The following is a 15,975-nucleotide window of genomic DNA, read 5'->3' as shown; positions in this document are numbered from 1 at the left end:
GGGATTGGATTTTAAATTTATTATTTATTTTATTTTTTTTCCTAAAAAATATTAAATTAAATATTTATTTTTTATTTTTTATATTATATTACAAATTAATTTTACATTCAAAATAATAAATTATACATTTATTCAAATTTAAAAATTTTTACTATTAAAATATCAATTCAAAATCCAAACTTCCGAACAAACACAGCCTTAAAAAGAAGAAATGTAAGGCATGTTTTATGTTTTGTTGGTCGGAGTGTCTTTGTTTCAATTTGTAAGTTGTGCTTGTTTTGTGAAATTATTTGAAGATATATATATTGTATGTGAAGTATAAAAAATTATGTAAATAATTTAAAATTAATAAATATTTGTGATATATTGATTTTATTTTAAAAAATATGTATGCTATTTTTAGAAAAAAAACACTCGTAAAGACTCTTAAGCTTTTTTTACCTTCAAAATTTATAGAATTTTGTTTTGTAAAATAACGTATTTTGTTAATTTAAAATTATTAAATTAAGTATTTATTCTTTTTATTTAAGTTTGGTTTACGTTTTTTTTTACTTTCTTTTACTCACATCTATATCAATTTGTCATTCTATTCTTAAGATGATACATTTTTGATCATTTATTTTATCAATATATAGTTTATTTTTAATTCATAATAATATATTGTTAAAAATTAATAGATATATTTATTACATAATTGGTATTCAAATACACATTTCTCATTTATCCTAACAGAATGTGTATATATGATTTATTATTATTATTTTATAATATCAGAGTTTGTTCGCCTAATTTTTTTTAAGTAAAGTAATTTTTATAAATATTATTGAAAATGTAGGTGTGAGTGTTTATTTGTATGATTTTAAGAGTGGTTTTACTGTCTCTATTTTTTTTTAAAAAATATTAAATTAAATATTTATTTATTATTCATTATATCATATTAAAAAATTACTTTAACATATATATTTATATCATAGTAAACAAATTCTTTTGGCCAAACAAATCCTATATTTTATACTTATAAAACTAAAATTAGGTTTAAAATGAAAATTGAAAAAAATAGAAAACACAACAACAAAACACACTCTGGTTTATCTATACACAATATAGCAACTCTCATGAAAAAAAAAAAAAAAAAAACAAAAAAAAGAATTTTAGACCCTAAAATTAGAAAATCAAAACGCAAAACAGAGCACCATTGACCTTCGAATTTCCTATAATACCCCACTTTGCCACGCGTCAATTACCCACCACCTTGCATTGAGTCGCTTGTACGTCGTCCTTCCCGTGTTGTACATTAGCTCTGCGTATGTGCGTCAACTGGATAGGAAAAACTCGATCAGATTTTGGTCGGACTCTCTCTCTCTCTCTCTCTCTCTCTCTATATCTATCTGCTCTAACGAATTTGCGTTCTTCTGCCTGCCTGAGAGATGCATACTTGAACACAGCAAATTTTGTGCTCGCTTTTTAGTTATTGAATTTGCGTCTGTTCGTTCTCAAGTGCCTGAGGATTTCATCTAGGTACGATCTCCTTCGTTTTCACCGTTGCTGGATTTTTGTTTTTCTGGATTTGGCATTGGCCTTTCCATATATCGAATTAGGGTTTTGATTTTGCTGGCAATTAGGGTTTGGATGTGATTGTGCACGGTCTCTTGCAAGTTTTGAAATATTTTGTCTTTCAACCGGCATTGATTGTAAACTAATTTGATCTGTCCGCGTATAGAATCTTGGGCCTTACAAATCTATTCATACTTTTATTCTCCACACGTTCATTTGCATTGTCCGTCTGCTCTTAGGTGACGAATTTGCTTCATTCCAGTTCTTCGTTCAAGTTAGTTGAAGAGGTCTAAAAAGCTGCTATTTGGAAATATTTGGATTTGCTTTTTTTTTTTAGTTTGTCGTAAGATTTCAAAGAAAGTATAATCTGATACCATACGTGTGGAGCTTATCTCCCGTGTTCGATAGTGGCTGGCTAGAGTTGGATTGATCTCTCGATGCCTGAGTTTCTGTTGTTCTATGCTTTTTCAAGTTCTTCTTTTTTTCATAGCTCTTTCCATTAGTTTTTCAATTTCCTATGGATGATCATTTACACCTTTTTATATTTAGCTTTTCTGCGGTAATTTTCAGGGGAAGGTTGTATTATATGGGTTGAATGATCGGTGCTGCATAGCTTTCTTGTTATTTTTGATGGATCTCAGTGAACAGGTAAATATCCTGACTGAGATATCATCTGGGGAAAATGGCGGTGGTGACACAAAGAGTGGCCTGTCTGGGATTAATACAGGCCCTGGGAAAATGTGTGTTTCTAGCACACAATATGAATCTTCTTGTGTGATAGCTGATGAACCATCGGTTTCTATGGCAAAATCTAATGGTTCAGATGCTGATCTTCTCTTGGCTTTTGAGTCTATAAGTGTTTCCGAGCAATTGCGGCAGAAAGATGGTGTAGCATCAGATTGTATTGAAAATTCCGCCTTTGATCCCATTGACGAAGGTTTCCATTCTGAACAACGCCGTGAAAATTTTGAAGATACTTGTAAGTATAATTCATTTGATTTATCCGGCGTTGCGGAGTCATCTGGACAAAGAGATGGTGCTGGTGAGGTTATTCTTGGAGTTGACCAACACTGTAAACTGAATCCTCCTTTAATTGTATATACATCTTCTCGAAGGAGTGCATTCAATACGGAATTAAATTGCAATAATGAGACCGGAAAAACATTAAAATGTAAGAGGATGGCTGGCCAGAACTCAGTAGTGAATTTGGATGACTCGCAAATGTTTAGGAAAAGTAGAAATTCAGTCTCCAAGGATGCACAATCTTCTGTTTGGGTACCCACTACACTACCTGATTCTGAAGTGAACAGCAGAACTGACCTAAATTTGGCTAATGAGAAACCACTACCAAAAGGGAGTAAAGGAAAAAGTAATTCTCTCCAGGGTCAAGAATCATTCGGGAAACAGACCCCAACTGGTCGTATATCTTTGAAGATTAAAATTGGTAACCAAATTTGTGGCAGGGGGAATGCTGCTGAAAACTTCACTCCAAGAGGAAAAGATGTTCCGGAATTACATGACACAATGAAAAATGAGCTGGGAGAAGAAGTGCCTGAAGATTTGTTACCAAGATGTGAAAGGAGTTTAGAGAAGGTTATGGCTTCTGAAGCATTTGGCTTGAGTGCTCATCTCAATGACAGGAGTTCTCTTGATGAACAATCTTTCAATGCTTCCCGTGACTTCCATCGCATCCCCAACCTTGAAGATAGTCATAATTTGGGAGCTGCAAACATGTGTTCAGATGTTGGAACTTCTCCTGATTCAGAAGTTATAAACTCTGTCCCTGATGCTCCACTTGTTGAAAAAGGTTTACCAGATTTGCAGGGAAGTCAAATTATGTCTAAGGTGTGCATATCTCCCAATGATACATCAGATCTTATCTTGCCTCCAAAGAAGGCCAAGAAGGGAAGCAAGAAAGATAACCTTCATCAGGTTAGTAAGTGTACCTTGAAAATTAAGTTACCTGGTTCAGAATCCTCAAATACTTCCAGAGTCCTCGTCTCTAAGGGAGATGTTATGAGTCTGAATATTCCAGAAACTAAATCTAAGAGAAGAAAGAAGAAAAATAAGCTCCATGAAGTAGGTGATTCTAATTTAAGAATCAAGCAAACTGCTACAGAAACCAGAAATGTTGCTACTGCACCTCCAGATTATGGAGTGAGTGGCAAAACTGCTGATGATGCGAATGAAACTTCACGAAATGATTCAAATCGTGCTGAAACTACTCTTTGTCCTGAACCTGTTGCTACATTTGTATCCTCAAATTCGAAGGTTCGCAACAGGTCAACTTCTTGTGGCAATGGGCTAAATTTCAGTAAACACTCTAGAAAAAAGGGAGGAAGCAAGGGTATGTCTGGAAGCATTGATTTTCCCAACAGGAAGGATAAAAACTCTACAAGGAAGGGAAAGAAAATCAATGTAAGCAATAAATATCAAACTAATGAAAACGCTGGTGCCAATGGTGTCATTAGGGAAGTTCAGAGCTGCTTGGATGCAGGTAACAGTTTAACTTATATTCATGCGTATATAAATAATGCCATTTCTCTTCTAAAATCCTTGTAAGAAAGCAAAAATTAAGAACATTAGTGCATACATCAATTTTTCCTGCAATTTCTGGCCTTATGTTTAAAGGATATTTGAACCTTTAAATTCACTTTTTACATTTTCTATCATCTTTTAGGAAATCAAGCACCACCTGATCTTGGAGAAAATGGGGCTCGGAAATTCTCATCTCGTCGGCTAAGAAATGCATGGGTCCTTTGTGATGAGTGCCATAAATGGAGGCGGATACCAGCTACACTAGCCGATCACATTGAGGAAACCAACTGTGGATGGTAAGTACTCTTAATTGTTGTTGTTGGTCTTGGCCTAAGCATGCATTTAATAATCTTGTTTTTTTTTTTTTTTATGATAATAGAAAGACTGTTCCTTTATGTAATCTAGTAATAAAAAGACACCGCAATCTGCATATAAATTTGTTTATTTCTTGGGATGGTTTCATATATTTTTGCTAGGTTGCATGGGTTTCTCTCCAAAATCCCTTTTAATCTTCTTAAATTTTAGGCTTAGGCTTTCTTTCACTTTAATCAGGTTTGCCTTATTTACCCCCTATATATCAAATATCAATCATTTTCTTTCATAATCTAGTACTAGAATCATTTAGTTGGAGGTTTATTAACTTTGATGCAATATGGCACCAGTTGCAATATGACATGCTTTATGGTTGATTATAGCTTCCTGTAGGAGCTTCACTACCCTGTTTTATCTATTTGTTTGCTGTTCAAATGGAAAATTGATATTTATTAGCTGCCCAAGCCCACATATTGGAGAACATTAGCCTACTGACTTTATTACCATTACTTGAGTCTGTTTAAGGGGATGGCCAAGCAACTCAGTCTGTAAAGTTCAAATATATTATTTAGTCATGTAATAGTCCTACTTAGCCTCTACCTGAACTACTGATATTCTACAGTGTAATTGTTTGTGAAGTACATGTACTTTTCCTAATCTTTAGATGTTGAGTTATTCCTTTTGTTGAAAAGAGTGGTTCGCTCATCTGATGATTTCTATGATAAAGGTCTTGCAAAGAGAATACAGATACAGACTTTGCTGACTGCTCAATTCCTCAAGAGATGACAAATTCAGAAATCAATGAAGAATTGGAATTATCTGAAGCTTCTTGTGAGGAAGACTCTGGTGGTACCTTCCGCAAGATCAATCAAAATCAACCAAAGGGTATTTCATTACTATAGAAAGCATGTCTTAAAGAAATATGCATTTATTGTCATTCTAACATTGAATTAAATTTTTTATTTTACAGTTCCTCAGCAGGCATCTTGGTCTCTCATTAAATCAAACTTTTTTCTCCATCGTACCCGCAAAACACAAACCATTGATGAGGCAATACTTGATTCTGTCTATATTAATTGTGACGTTCATGATACTAAATTTCGTTTATCTTTGTCAACATGCATGTCATATTAAATGGATCTTCACCTGTACGTTGGAATATTCTATTACAAAAAGCTGTTATAGCATTTTATATTCATTATTACTGACCAGAATGCTTGATCACCTGTTAGACATTTTTAGAGTCTTCAAAAAAGTTCATGGGTATTCCCAATGTGAAGTATTAACATTTTTTTTGCCATGCTTGTATATAACTAGTTATAAATCCGTTGAACTTGTGAAGATAAGTTATGCTAAAGATTAGTTATAATTGATCACATACTTGTGAGCTGCTTGCTATTTTAGATCCTGAAATTCATATTGTACACCAATGATGCATTAAAATTCATATTTTAGTTTGCTCAATCTACCAGAAATTTTATGGTTTGTTGTGTGTGTACAGGTAATGGTTTGTCATTGCAAACCTCCACCAGATGGAAAAATGGGATGTGGAGCTAAATGCTTGAATCGGATGCTCAATATTGAGTGTGTTCAAGGAACCTGTCCGTGTGGTGATCTTTGTTCAAATCAACAGGTGCCTGAAATTTTTCATGTATTCTACTTTTGGGATTTAATTAATTGTTGTTTCAACTAAGTTCTTGAAAAATTTAATGCAGTTTCAAAAGCGCAAGTATGCCAAGTTGAAGTGGTTCAGGTGTGGCAAGAAGGGCTATGGCCTTCAAGCACTTGAGGATATTTCTCAAGGACAGTTCCTTATAGAATATGTTGGAGAGGTAACTTGGATTTGTAATCGTGTGTCCTTTTGGTCCTGCAATGTCAAAATGCAGCATTTGACCAGTCAAGACCTACTAGATATAAAATAATGTATATAGATGTTGAATTGTCTTGGGTTTATTTGTACTCCATTCACATCACATGCACACCCCAGTGGATGTGCACATTAGATCTATTGAGTACATCATTGATTCAGATACATATACCATTTGATTTTGATGGGGCTTATATTTCGTGTGTATTTGGCAACGTAGGAGTAAAAGAGATGCTTAGATGAATATTTCTTACCATGGCAAGTAGATGAATATTGATAATGATCTCGTTGTTTCAGGTGCTTGATGTGCATGCATATGAAGCAAGGCAAAGAGAATATGCTTTGAATGGTCATAGACATTTTTACTTCATGACATTGAATGGGAGTGAGGTTTGTAATCATCTCTGTTGCTATATTTCTGAAGTAGAATTACCTCTGTTCTGTCTTGTTTATCATGGGGAGTTAGATGATGGCTTGAGTGAAGGGCACTTATTGCCCTGAAGCTCTCTGGCCTTCAGAATTTTGAACTTAACTTCATTTTAAAGACATCACGAACAACACCATATAAGCAAGCTGATTGTTCTAGCCATGTATTTCTTTTAACTGTTGTCAATTAGTGGTTTCAGTATCAATTTTCTTTTTTGTTGAGAAAACACTTGACTTTCAGACTACCCGAGAGGTTCACATCTTTTGTTAAGGAAATGTGAAATTACATCCTCGATTAAGGCTATTTATTTATTTACTGAACATGGAAATGTTTTGTTTGAGGCCAAGTACTCTCAAGCAACATTCTTAACAATTTTCTTACTGTAGCAGCAAGATGATGTAGTTTGCTGTGTAGATTATAAAAATAACTATTTTGGCCAAAGAAATGTTTTAGCAGGAGCTATCTATTGATGAGATAATAGTGATAGTATGAAACTATTTAGGTAATGCTTTTTCGAATAGAGAGTGTTAATGTTCTACTAATGATGTCAACCATGATGATATTTTATTTTAATAGCTGTATGCTATTATTCTGCTAATGCAAATTCTTCATATTTTCCCTTTCATGTATTCATTTTATGCTAGCCCACGCTTGATGAGTTGATGTTATAGTTTTTGTATTATTTTTGATAAAATTTTGTCCAGGTAATTGATGCATGTGCTAAAGGGAATTTGGCTCGTTTCATAAATCATAGCTGCAACCCTAACTGCCGTACCGAAAAGGTATTTGATCTAGCTAGTCCTCCATACAGTTTTACCCTTTGTATAGTTAGGCTGGTATTTCAAGGGTTACGACATGATTGCAAAATTTACAGAACTTTTCTTCACTAAAAAGGTGCTTATTGCTATTGCCTTCTGACTTTCTTCCCATGTGCTTGAATCTTGATCCACTCTCATTTTTTCAACAATAAAGTGCATATGGACAAGTTTGCATCTGGTTGTAGTTTATCTGTTTCTTATATTGTATTGACAATTCACAGCTTTCTGTGGCTACGCCTCTAGATTATACATGCATTTGTATGACTTGAAGTTTTTAATTGACTATCTGTGCGTTTTCATTAAAATAATTTCTGTTAAGAAAGGATCCGGGCTTCCAACCTAAAACCAATTGGTGATAGGTGGAGTAGCCTTCACCCTTATAAGCCAAGGGAAAATCCCACATTTTTTCAATGTGGGATATATTCAACACTCCCCCTCAAGATGATAATCTTGAAAATTCGTATAGGATCAAACCCAATACGGATACCATGGCTCTGATACATGTTAAGAAGGGATTCAGGTTTTCAACCTAAAACCAATTGGTGATAGGTGAAGTAGCCTTCACCCTTATAAGCCAATGGAAGATCCCACATTTTTTCAATGTGGGATATATTCAACACTCCCCTTCAAGATGATAATCTTGAAAATCCGTATAGGATCAAACCCAATACGGATACCATAGCTCTTATACATGTTAAGAAGGGATCCGGGCTTTCAATCTAAAACCAATTGGTGATAGGTGGAGTGGCCCTTCACCCTTAAAAGGCAAGGGGAGATCCCATATTTTTCCAATTTGGGATATATTCAACAATTTCTTAGCAAGAAACTTGTTTTAACTGCCACAATCATTACCTATCTATTAGAAAGTATTAGGATGCGTGTGCATACACTCAGATATTTCGATTTCCTTCAAAACCCTCATTTATGCTTTCTATTTTATTCTCCACCTAGTCTCGGTTCTCCTTTTGTTTATAGAATAAAAATGGTATGCTTTGTGAGTTATTGATGTAAGTTTGCAACCTCATGAAAAATTAATAGTTGGCATTTGATCAGCTAAACTAACACACTTAATAATTTTTAATGCTTGGCAGTGGATGGTGAATGGAGAAGTTTGTGTTGGGTTATTTGCTTTGCGGAATATTAAAAAGGTAAATACCAATGACCAACATCTTATCAATCATTTTCATTTAGTCAAGTCTTGCTGTTTGGTTCTTCCTTTCAATCCTTATTCCATATGTTACATATTGAACATAATGACTTTTTTTGAACGTTTTACTTTGTAGGGTGAAGAGGTTACATTTGATTATAACTATGTACGTGTATTTGGGGCTGCAGCAAAAAAATGTGTATGTGGTTCGGCTAATTGTCGGGGTTATATAGGCGGTGATCCAACAAGCTCTGAAATAATTGTTCAGGATGATTCAGATGATGAATTTTCTGAACCTGTTATGACCTGTGGAGATAAAGAGCTAAATGAAGATTGGAGAGATATAATGTTGAATTCTTCAAAAGTTGGAGAAAATGAAAATGCAAATGAGCCAAAAGATAACATATCTATGGCGAAGAAACTGATCAGCACTGCTGGTGAGGATATAATGGAGTCACAAGCACCAGAACCTTTAGCTCAAGTGGTTGAAGATGTTTACTCTGCTCAGGTTCAAAATGATGTAGTTAGAGATGAATTTGAAGTTGGTAATTATTCTGTTGAGCAATTGGCTACTGACAAAGTTAATGGCGAATCTATGCGCGGAACCAAATCAACTGATTTTAAGGTTGATTCTGAGGGTTTGCAGTCTCAAGTACATGGTTCTTCCCAATTTATGGAAATGTCTGTACTGACAGATGGTATTTCAGACACAGAAACATTTTCTGTTCTTGGATCAGCAGTTGCTGCCGCATCACCTGGCAAATCATTGTCTGATACAGTTGAACCTAAGAGGAAGTTGAAACATGCTGCTGTTGGTGGTGAATTGGCAACATCCAACTCTCTTACTAAGATCAAATCGTCATCTTCGGTTAGGAAGCGGAAACCTAAAAACAATGCTATCAGTCCCAAAAGAATGCCCGACACAGATAAATTAAATGCAACACTGAACAAATCCAAGAAGTTACCAGGACTGAACATGAACAGTCATTTTGAAGCAGGTACACATATTTCTATGCATAACAGTTTTTAGTTCATCATTCTTATTGTGCACTATACTGAGTTATGTAACTAACTGTAGTTGAGGAGACACTGAATGAGTTACTCGATCCTGATGGGGGAATAAGCAAGAGAAAAGTAAGTGCCTTCTAACACCTGCTGCTTGGATGTGTTTCGCTGTGGTTATTGGAGCATCACCTATTTTGTGGTTTCCACAATTTGTATTATTTACAATAACAATTTATCTGCTTTCAATCGTTTTTTGTATTGTGTTCAAGATATTGATAAACAAATGCACATTGACATCTTTCATATTGTTGACATCCACTACTTACACATGAATAACAGGATGCATCAAGAGGCTACTTGAAGCTTCTTTTCTTAACAGCTGCTTCAGGGAATAATGGGCATGGTGAAGCTATTCAAAGGTATTCTCTGAATCAGTAGTATTTATTTATTTATTGTTTTTGTAAATACATACATGCAGTTATTGTCTATGGGCACACATCTCATGAACTATTTTAATTTCTGAAGTAATCGCGATCTTTCAATGATCCTGGATGCGCTCTTGAAGACTAAATCTCGAACTGTGCTGATCGATATAATCAATAAAAATGGTATTTATTTCCATGTGTTTCCAAATAAAATTATGTTACTTGTGTCGATAGTTTATCCTAATGCCATAGTTTCTGACAATTAACCATTTTTGTCAACAGGTTTACAGATGTTACATAACATAATGAAGAGATATAGAAAAGATTTCAATAAAACTCCCATTCTGCGGAAGCTTCTTAAGGTAAGCTCTTTTCTATTTTATTTTGTTTTCTGTAACAGGCTCTTAAGGTAACTCAGATCACATCTGTCTTGGTTAATGAGTCAACACAATTTTTTCTTAGTTTAGCCTTGGTCTGCTATGCTCTTACATATGTTCAGCTTTGAGAGCTTCAGTCAAATCATCTTTATCCATCGATATACTAAAGAACTAAACATAGCTTTCAACATACCTGTACTTGGACCAGTATATCAATTGACCCAATCGATGCCTATCTATTCATGATTTTGAACAGTTCATTTGGTACCGAATTACAACCTGTATGGTAAGGCAAACAGAAAGAGGTCTGTGGAAGTTAAAATTGGGCATCTAGGGGAGATTTAGTAGAATGAACATGAACATCTTACTATTGTTGCAGAGAAATCTTGATAAATGCTTTTAAACTTCCCCCTTTCATTTAACTTCTAGAAATGAAGTTGAGCAGCCTTTTGATTTGAATTAAACTAAGTAGTTAGAGCCACTGTGAGGATGATGCATTAACTGGAACTACTTGGATATAATATATTTTTTTAAGTTACCTGGTCTTATTGCATCTTGTAGACCAACACATTATTTTTTTTATTATTATTGTTTCGACGAACTTTCTCTGTTGCTCACTTTCTTACATAATAGGTACTGGAGCATCTTGCTCTGCGAGAGATTCTTACTTTGGAGCACATAACTGGAGGTCCACCTTGTGTTGGAGTGGAGAGGTAAAGGATTTTTTTTTCTTCCACTTTTTATTTTTACCGGTCTTACAATTTCTCATTTCTTTGCTTTTGATGTGGTAATTGGATTGATGAGTAAATTAATGACATCATGTATGTATTCATTTTTCTATACCTTTCATTATCACGTCCAAAGTTTTTTATTAGTGGAACCAAAAACTACATCTAGTCCTATTGCAGAAGCTTGGTTTCCAAAATTTTATAGGTTCAGCTCACCTGACACTGTTGTGAATCCTAAATTACTAAAGCACAGGTTTCTAATGCAGTGTTTGTTTCTCACCGTTCAAACAAAATATCTAACTTAGATGCATCCCCATACAAAGATTTATATGTAAACAAAGTGGATACTACAAGGATCTTTGCATGCATTGATCTTGTAAAACCTTCATATCGGCGATTGTTTTCTCTTTTTTTGTGTGTTTCATCTTATGCCAAATAATGAAAGATTAAATTGACAATCCAGCATAAGGGACCATTGAATGTGCTCTTTTCGATGTGGATGTTTTTTCTTCCCCGATTAAGAAACAGATAACTCTTTTCCGGTTGTGTTTCTTATTTTGTTATTTCCTTTGTTTGTTTTGTTTTCTTAAATTTCATTCATTTGTATTTGCAGCTTTAAAGATTCAATGCTGGTTCTCACAGAACATGCTGACAGACAGGTAGCTCACAGAAAACTGTGTTCCATCTTCTCAATGCTAACCTTTACATATAAATAATTGCATGCTGTTTATCTGCAGTCCTTTACCTGCTCTAATTAATGTTTTTTCATGTGATGTGCTATATGTTTTAAAGTGCAGCATTTTGTATCGATACCTTGAGACTAATGGATGCATGTCGTATTTGCTGGTGACTCAACTTTACATTCTGATACTCTCAGGTCCATCAAATTGCACGAAATTTCCGGGATAGGTGGATCCCCAGATCCCTCAGAAAAAATTACTGCATGGAAAGGGACAGTGGAAGGAGTGAATTTAATTGCCATTCAAGCTATGGTGATTCGTCTATATCAAATGATAAGGCTGGTGATAAGACTGTAAAACCTTCAGATTTTATATGCTCCAATGAGAAGCAGGCACTTGCTGCTTCTGGTGCAACAGAGGTTTCCGCCCCCTCTGTTTCAGGTGGTAGCTGTGGAAACAACAGAGTGAATTCACTCAAGCGCAAGAGTCGATGGGATATCCCGGTGGGGGAGTACTCACATTCAAGAATTAGGACATGCATAGAGGAGGATGCTCCTCCAGGGTTTTCATCTCCTTGCAATGGTCGTGTGGTTCAATCTGATGCTTCTTCAAATGCTATCCGTCACTGTGAAGTACATATGGATCTAAAGAAACATCCTCACGATGTTATTTTGGGTGATGCACAGCCAAGATTTGCAGCACGTATAGCTGTGTCCTATGGAGTTCCCTCTTCTATCATGCAGAAGGTTGGGGCGCGCCACGAAACATCAGAGGGTTGGGCTGTTGCTCCAGCTGTGCCATTCCATCCATTTCCTCCTTTGCCGCCATTTTCCTATGAAGAGGGTGCTCGTAAATCATCTGCTGCAACATGTCCACCAACGGGTGAATACACTGAGAAGACAGTGGAACACTGTAAGAGAACATGCCGTTCAAATCCACTGGATAGCAACCTTCCTGCTTTAGATCGCCTTCCAGATCTCCGGCAAGGGGTTTCTTGTAGCTTGGGAAGGAAATACTTTAGGCAGCAAAAATGGAACCATTCAAAGTTAACCCCACCATGGATCCGAATGAAAAATGGCAGGAGCTATAATGGGAACAACACTGGAAATGATTCACCTGGAGCAAGTGATTTCAGGCATGCATACAACTCGCAGGAGGTCAGCTGGCAGGAAAATTAAGAACGAAAGTTATTAGATTTTGTTGTGAAAATAACTAGATATTATAGGGAAGATTTCAAGGGCTCTGTTACATACTTTCTATGTTGATCCCTTTTTTATCAAACCATGATTCTTTACTGCACAGCCTTCCCACATTGCAGCGTTTATTTTCTTCAGTTTTATTACCAACATGTTTACTCGGCCATTCTCACTGTTCCACAAGCCAAGTGCCTGCTTCACACAAGGAATTGAATTGGTAAGAGAAGGAAGGTAAGCATTCTTCGCAGTCTTAAGTATCTAATTTGCATCTCCCTCGTAGAAACTTATAATTAGCTGGCCAGCTATCATGTACCCTGCTAATCTTGTATGAAACTACCATTCTGGAAGTCTGAAAAACTTGAACATTGTTGCATCGCATCACCGCCCATTAGTGCTTAATACTTTTCAGTGTGCTTATGATGTGCAGATGAGCATGTGTTTCGTTTCCTGCAGGCCCATTGCTAGACTGAATTCCAATGGTCAGGCCATGTTTGATCCGTCTTGCCTTGCCTGTGTACGTATGAATGACACAGAATATGTGGAAATGAAACCCTCATCCCATCAGGTATGCCCTTTATGTGCTGTATTCTTGACTGCTTCCGCATTCTCTGAACCTATTTATGCTGCTTGTTGCTCCCTTTGCCTTTTCGAGATATTACAGCACATACTAGTTTTAAATCTCTTTAGACTTTGGTAATAATCAAACACAGTCTATCAAGGAACACAGAAGACTTATTGTAGTAGCTTCCATGGCATCATGTTCTAACCCTTGTTGGTGTCTTCTTCCTTAAGAATCGAATACATTATCATGCTACAGTAGGTGTAAGAAGCAGCTCGTCTCCTCCCGCTTGAGATATTTCTCCAACAAGAAAGGTCTACATTCCTTTAATGAATTATGCATTCATGAGAAAATACACTGCTTTGTTCTGTCTGACATGTGGGCTTCTCTTTCTAGAATTCAGACCCCCTAAGTGGACCCATATAATTGAGCAATTTATTCAAAAGTTAGGCATAAAGACAAGATTTAACATGATGGCTTCAAAATAATTTATGTAGAAAATATCTTATTAGACAATGAATGGTAGGCTGCCTCTAAAACTATTTCAATAAATGCAATTGTGATATCTCATGTCTGGCAGTACACACTATGTTGGCAAGAAATCATTAATAGTATTCCCCACATTTTAAGGTACTGTAACCAAAGTGTACTAACTTGCTCATGGTCATTAGATCTAATCCAACTCTTCTACTTTATTACTAACTCCCACTTCGCACATTCAGATAGAAACAAGAAGTTAGCAGAGCATGTGTTGTCATTATGGCTTTTTTGCTGTTAGTCTGTCAATTGTTGCCTCTCCAAACAGAACAAACTTTGTCAGTGACTCAACACCACCTTATGGATTAACAGCAGATTAGATTAGATTATATTAACTTGTTAACTAACTTCACCACCAAACTGCATCACATAAAATAAATAAACAAGCAAACACACAGAAATGTTTGGTTCATGCCTAGTTTCAATGTCCTGAATCACTCATTGCTGACGTATGTATTTGTGTATATATATATCTACAGTATGGATAGATAAATAGATAGATACGCTTAGGAGACAGGAGATTTTGTGTAAATGTAGATTTTGTGTAAATGTAGTTACCTACCCAGCACGTGAATAAGACCTCTGCTGAACCGACAGCCAGAAAATTTGGAACCCTAATTGTAGGGAAAATGAAATTTTCACATGCAAATGAAATTTATTGGTTTCTTATATTAGCAGTACAATAAATTGTCCATACATTTTTTTTTTTTAATTTTAATTTTAATTTTTATTAAATGACACGTTTTTATTATTTGTTCAGGGAAAGTTGTTTGGCTTAATCGTTTTTTGGCTTAGCATTTTAATGTTTAAACCATTTTTTGTGGGACCAATTGAGGCCTGCCACGTGTGTGGTTAGGTTTGAGTGCTCACATGAGGCGTATGCATCAATGGTCGGTCGGCTCGGCTTCTTTGCTCCACTCAATTAATGACCCGATATTTTATTCATTATATATTTTTAGCAGAAATATGTTTTAAAATTATTATATTTTTCAATAATTGAATTTTAAAAAATTATATAGTGACATGGTATCCGACTCGACAAGGAGAATCTCGTGCGGGTAGGGTCTAACCTTACAGGATCCCTAAACGACACTAGTTTTTATTTGTGTATATTATTAAATAAATTAATCTAGTGTCTACTCGGTAATAATAATGATTTAATTATAATATATCACTCAACCGTGGCATATCTTAGTTTGACCCACCCTATGATTATATTTTTAGATATTATAGACTAATTGAGTAGTAATTATCACACTACATCATGGAACTAAATGTGGGCATGGACCATAGTGTAAGATGAAACTTATTATTATGATTTAGTCCACGGCTGCACCAAATAAATATTCACAACAGATATTTCAAACCAACCATATATTGTTTAAAACAATCACATTATAAAGTAGTAATAATAATCCAATTATATACATGACCTAAAAATAGCCTTTTGGGGCATGTGACCACAATAATTGGTCACTCAAAATCCTTAAAACTCAAGTCTTATGAAAAATTATTATTCTTATTTTTTGGCCAATTTATAATCCCTTATACATTATTTTTAATTCCATTATTTTATTATAAATTCTTTTTTTTTTTTTTTTTTTCAGTATACTGTGTTTTTCATATGAGATCTGATGTCATACAGAAAATTAGTTATAAGGATGGAACCTTGAGAGATCCCGGACCTCAGATCCTGCTGACGGTAGTGGTGTTTTGTGTTGTCGTATGGAACTGGAGATCCTGGAGTTTGGTAAAAGGAAGTCGTGTAGTTTCAGAAGCCCAAGAAAGCAAAGTGCAGTAGATCA

General features: G+C 35.2%; 2 protein-coding genes across 5 annotated transcripts; both read left to right on the top strand.

Annotated features, from left to right (window-relative positions):
* Positions 1-1,302: 1,302 nt before the first annotated feature.
* LOC127246877 (histone-lysine N-methyltransferase ASHH2-like) lies at positions 1,303-13,190 on the top strand. 3 transcript variants are annotated; one of them, XM_051268500.1, is made up of 18 exons: positions 1,303-1,518; positions 2,104-4,051; positions 4,235-4,388; positions 5,132-5,289; positions 5,375-5,454; positions 5,906-6,037; positions 6,120-6,236; positions 6,569-6,661; positions 7,403-7,480; positions 8,608-8,664; positions 8,800-9,661; positions 9,742-9,797; positions 10,008-10,087; positions 10,194-10,276; positions 10,376-10,455; positions 11,104-11,183; positions 11,812-11,857; positions 12,076-13,190. In XM_051268500.1, exons 2-18 carry the CDS (start codon positions 2,185-2,187, stop codon positions 13,054-13,056), a joined length of 5,004 nt encoding a protein of 1,667 aa, XP_051124457.1. In that variant the 5' UTR covers positions 1,303-1,518; positions 2,104-2,184; the 3' UTR covers positions 13,057-13,190. The 3 variants fall into 3 exon arrangements, with proteins under 3 accessions (XP_051124457.1, XP_051124458.1, XP_051124456.1); XM_051268501.1 differs by having other exon boundaries at positions 1,304-1,518; positions 2,203-4,051; XM_051268499.1 differs by having other exon boundaries at positions 1,304-1,518; positions 2,125-4,051.
* On the top strand, positions 13,137-15,971 carry LOC127246880 (uncharacterized). Of its 2 annotated transcripts, none has more exons than XM_051268505.1 (3): positions 13,137-13,291; positions 13,528-13,639; positions 15,816-15,971. In XM_051268505.1, exons 1-3 carry the CDS (start codon positions 13,137-13,139, stop codon positions 15,969-15,971), a joined length of 423 nt encoding a protein of 140 aa, XP_051124462.1. The 2 variants fall into 2 exon arrangements, with proteins under 2 accessions (XP_051124462.1, XP_051124463.1); XM_051268506.1 differs by having other exon boundaries at positions 13,213-13,305.
* Positions 15,972-15,975: the final 4 nt, after the last annotated feature.

Source organism: Andrographis paniculata, unplaced genomic scaffold (genome assembly GCF_009805555.1).
Source record: "Andrographis paniculata isolate CXL003 unplaced genomic scaffold, ASM980555v1 Contig30END, whole genome shotgun sequence".
Taxonomy (NCBI): domain Eukaryota; kingdom Viridiplantae; phylum Streptophyta; class Magnoliopsida; order Lamiales; family Acanthaceae; genus Andrographis; species Andrographis paniculata.
This window is presented reverse-complemented; position numbering and strand designations above follow the sequence as displayed.

Excerpts from the sequence above, each read along its gene's own strand:
- LOC127246877 (XM_051268500.1), top strand. The coding sequence starts at position 2,185 with ATGGATCTCAGTGAACAGGTAAATATCCTGACTGAGATATCATCTGGG. Across the intron at positions 10,088-10,193 it reads CATGGTGAAGCTATTCAAAG|TAATCGCGATCTTTCAATGA; the intron begins GTATTCTCTGAA and ends TAATTTCTGAAG. Across the intron at positions 11,184-11,811 it reads CCTTGTGTTGGAGTGGAGAG|CTTTAAAGATTCAATGCTGG; the intron begins GTAAAGGATTTT and ends TTGTATTTGCAG.
- LOC127246880 (XM_051268505.1), top strand. The coding sequence starts at position 13,137 with ATGTTGATCCCTTTTTTATCAAACCATGATTCTTTACTGCACAGCCTT. Across the intron at positions 13,292-13,527 it reads TCACACAAGGAATTGAATTG|GCCCATTGCTAGACTGAATT; the intron begins GTAAGAGAAGGA and ends CGTTTCCTGCAG. Across the intron at positions 13,640-15,815 it reads TGAAACCCTCATCCCATCAG|AAAATTAGTTATAAGGATGG; the intron begins GTATGCCCTTTA and ends GATGTCATACAG.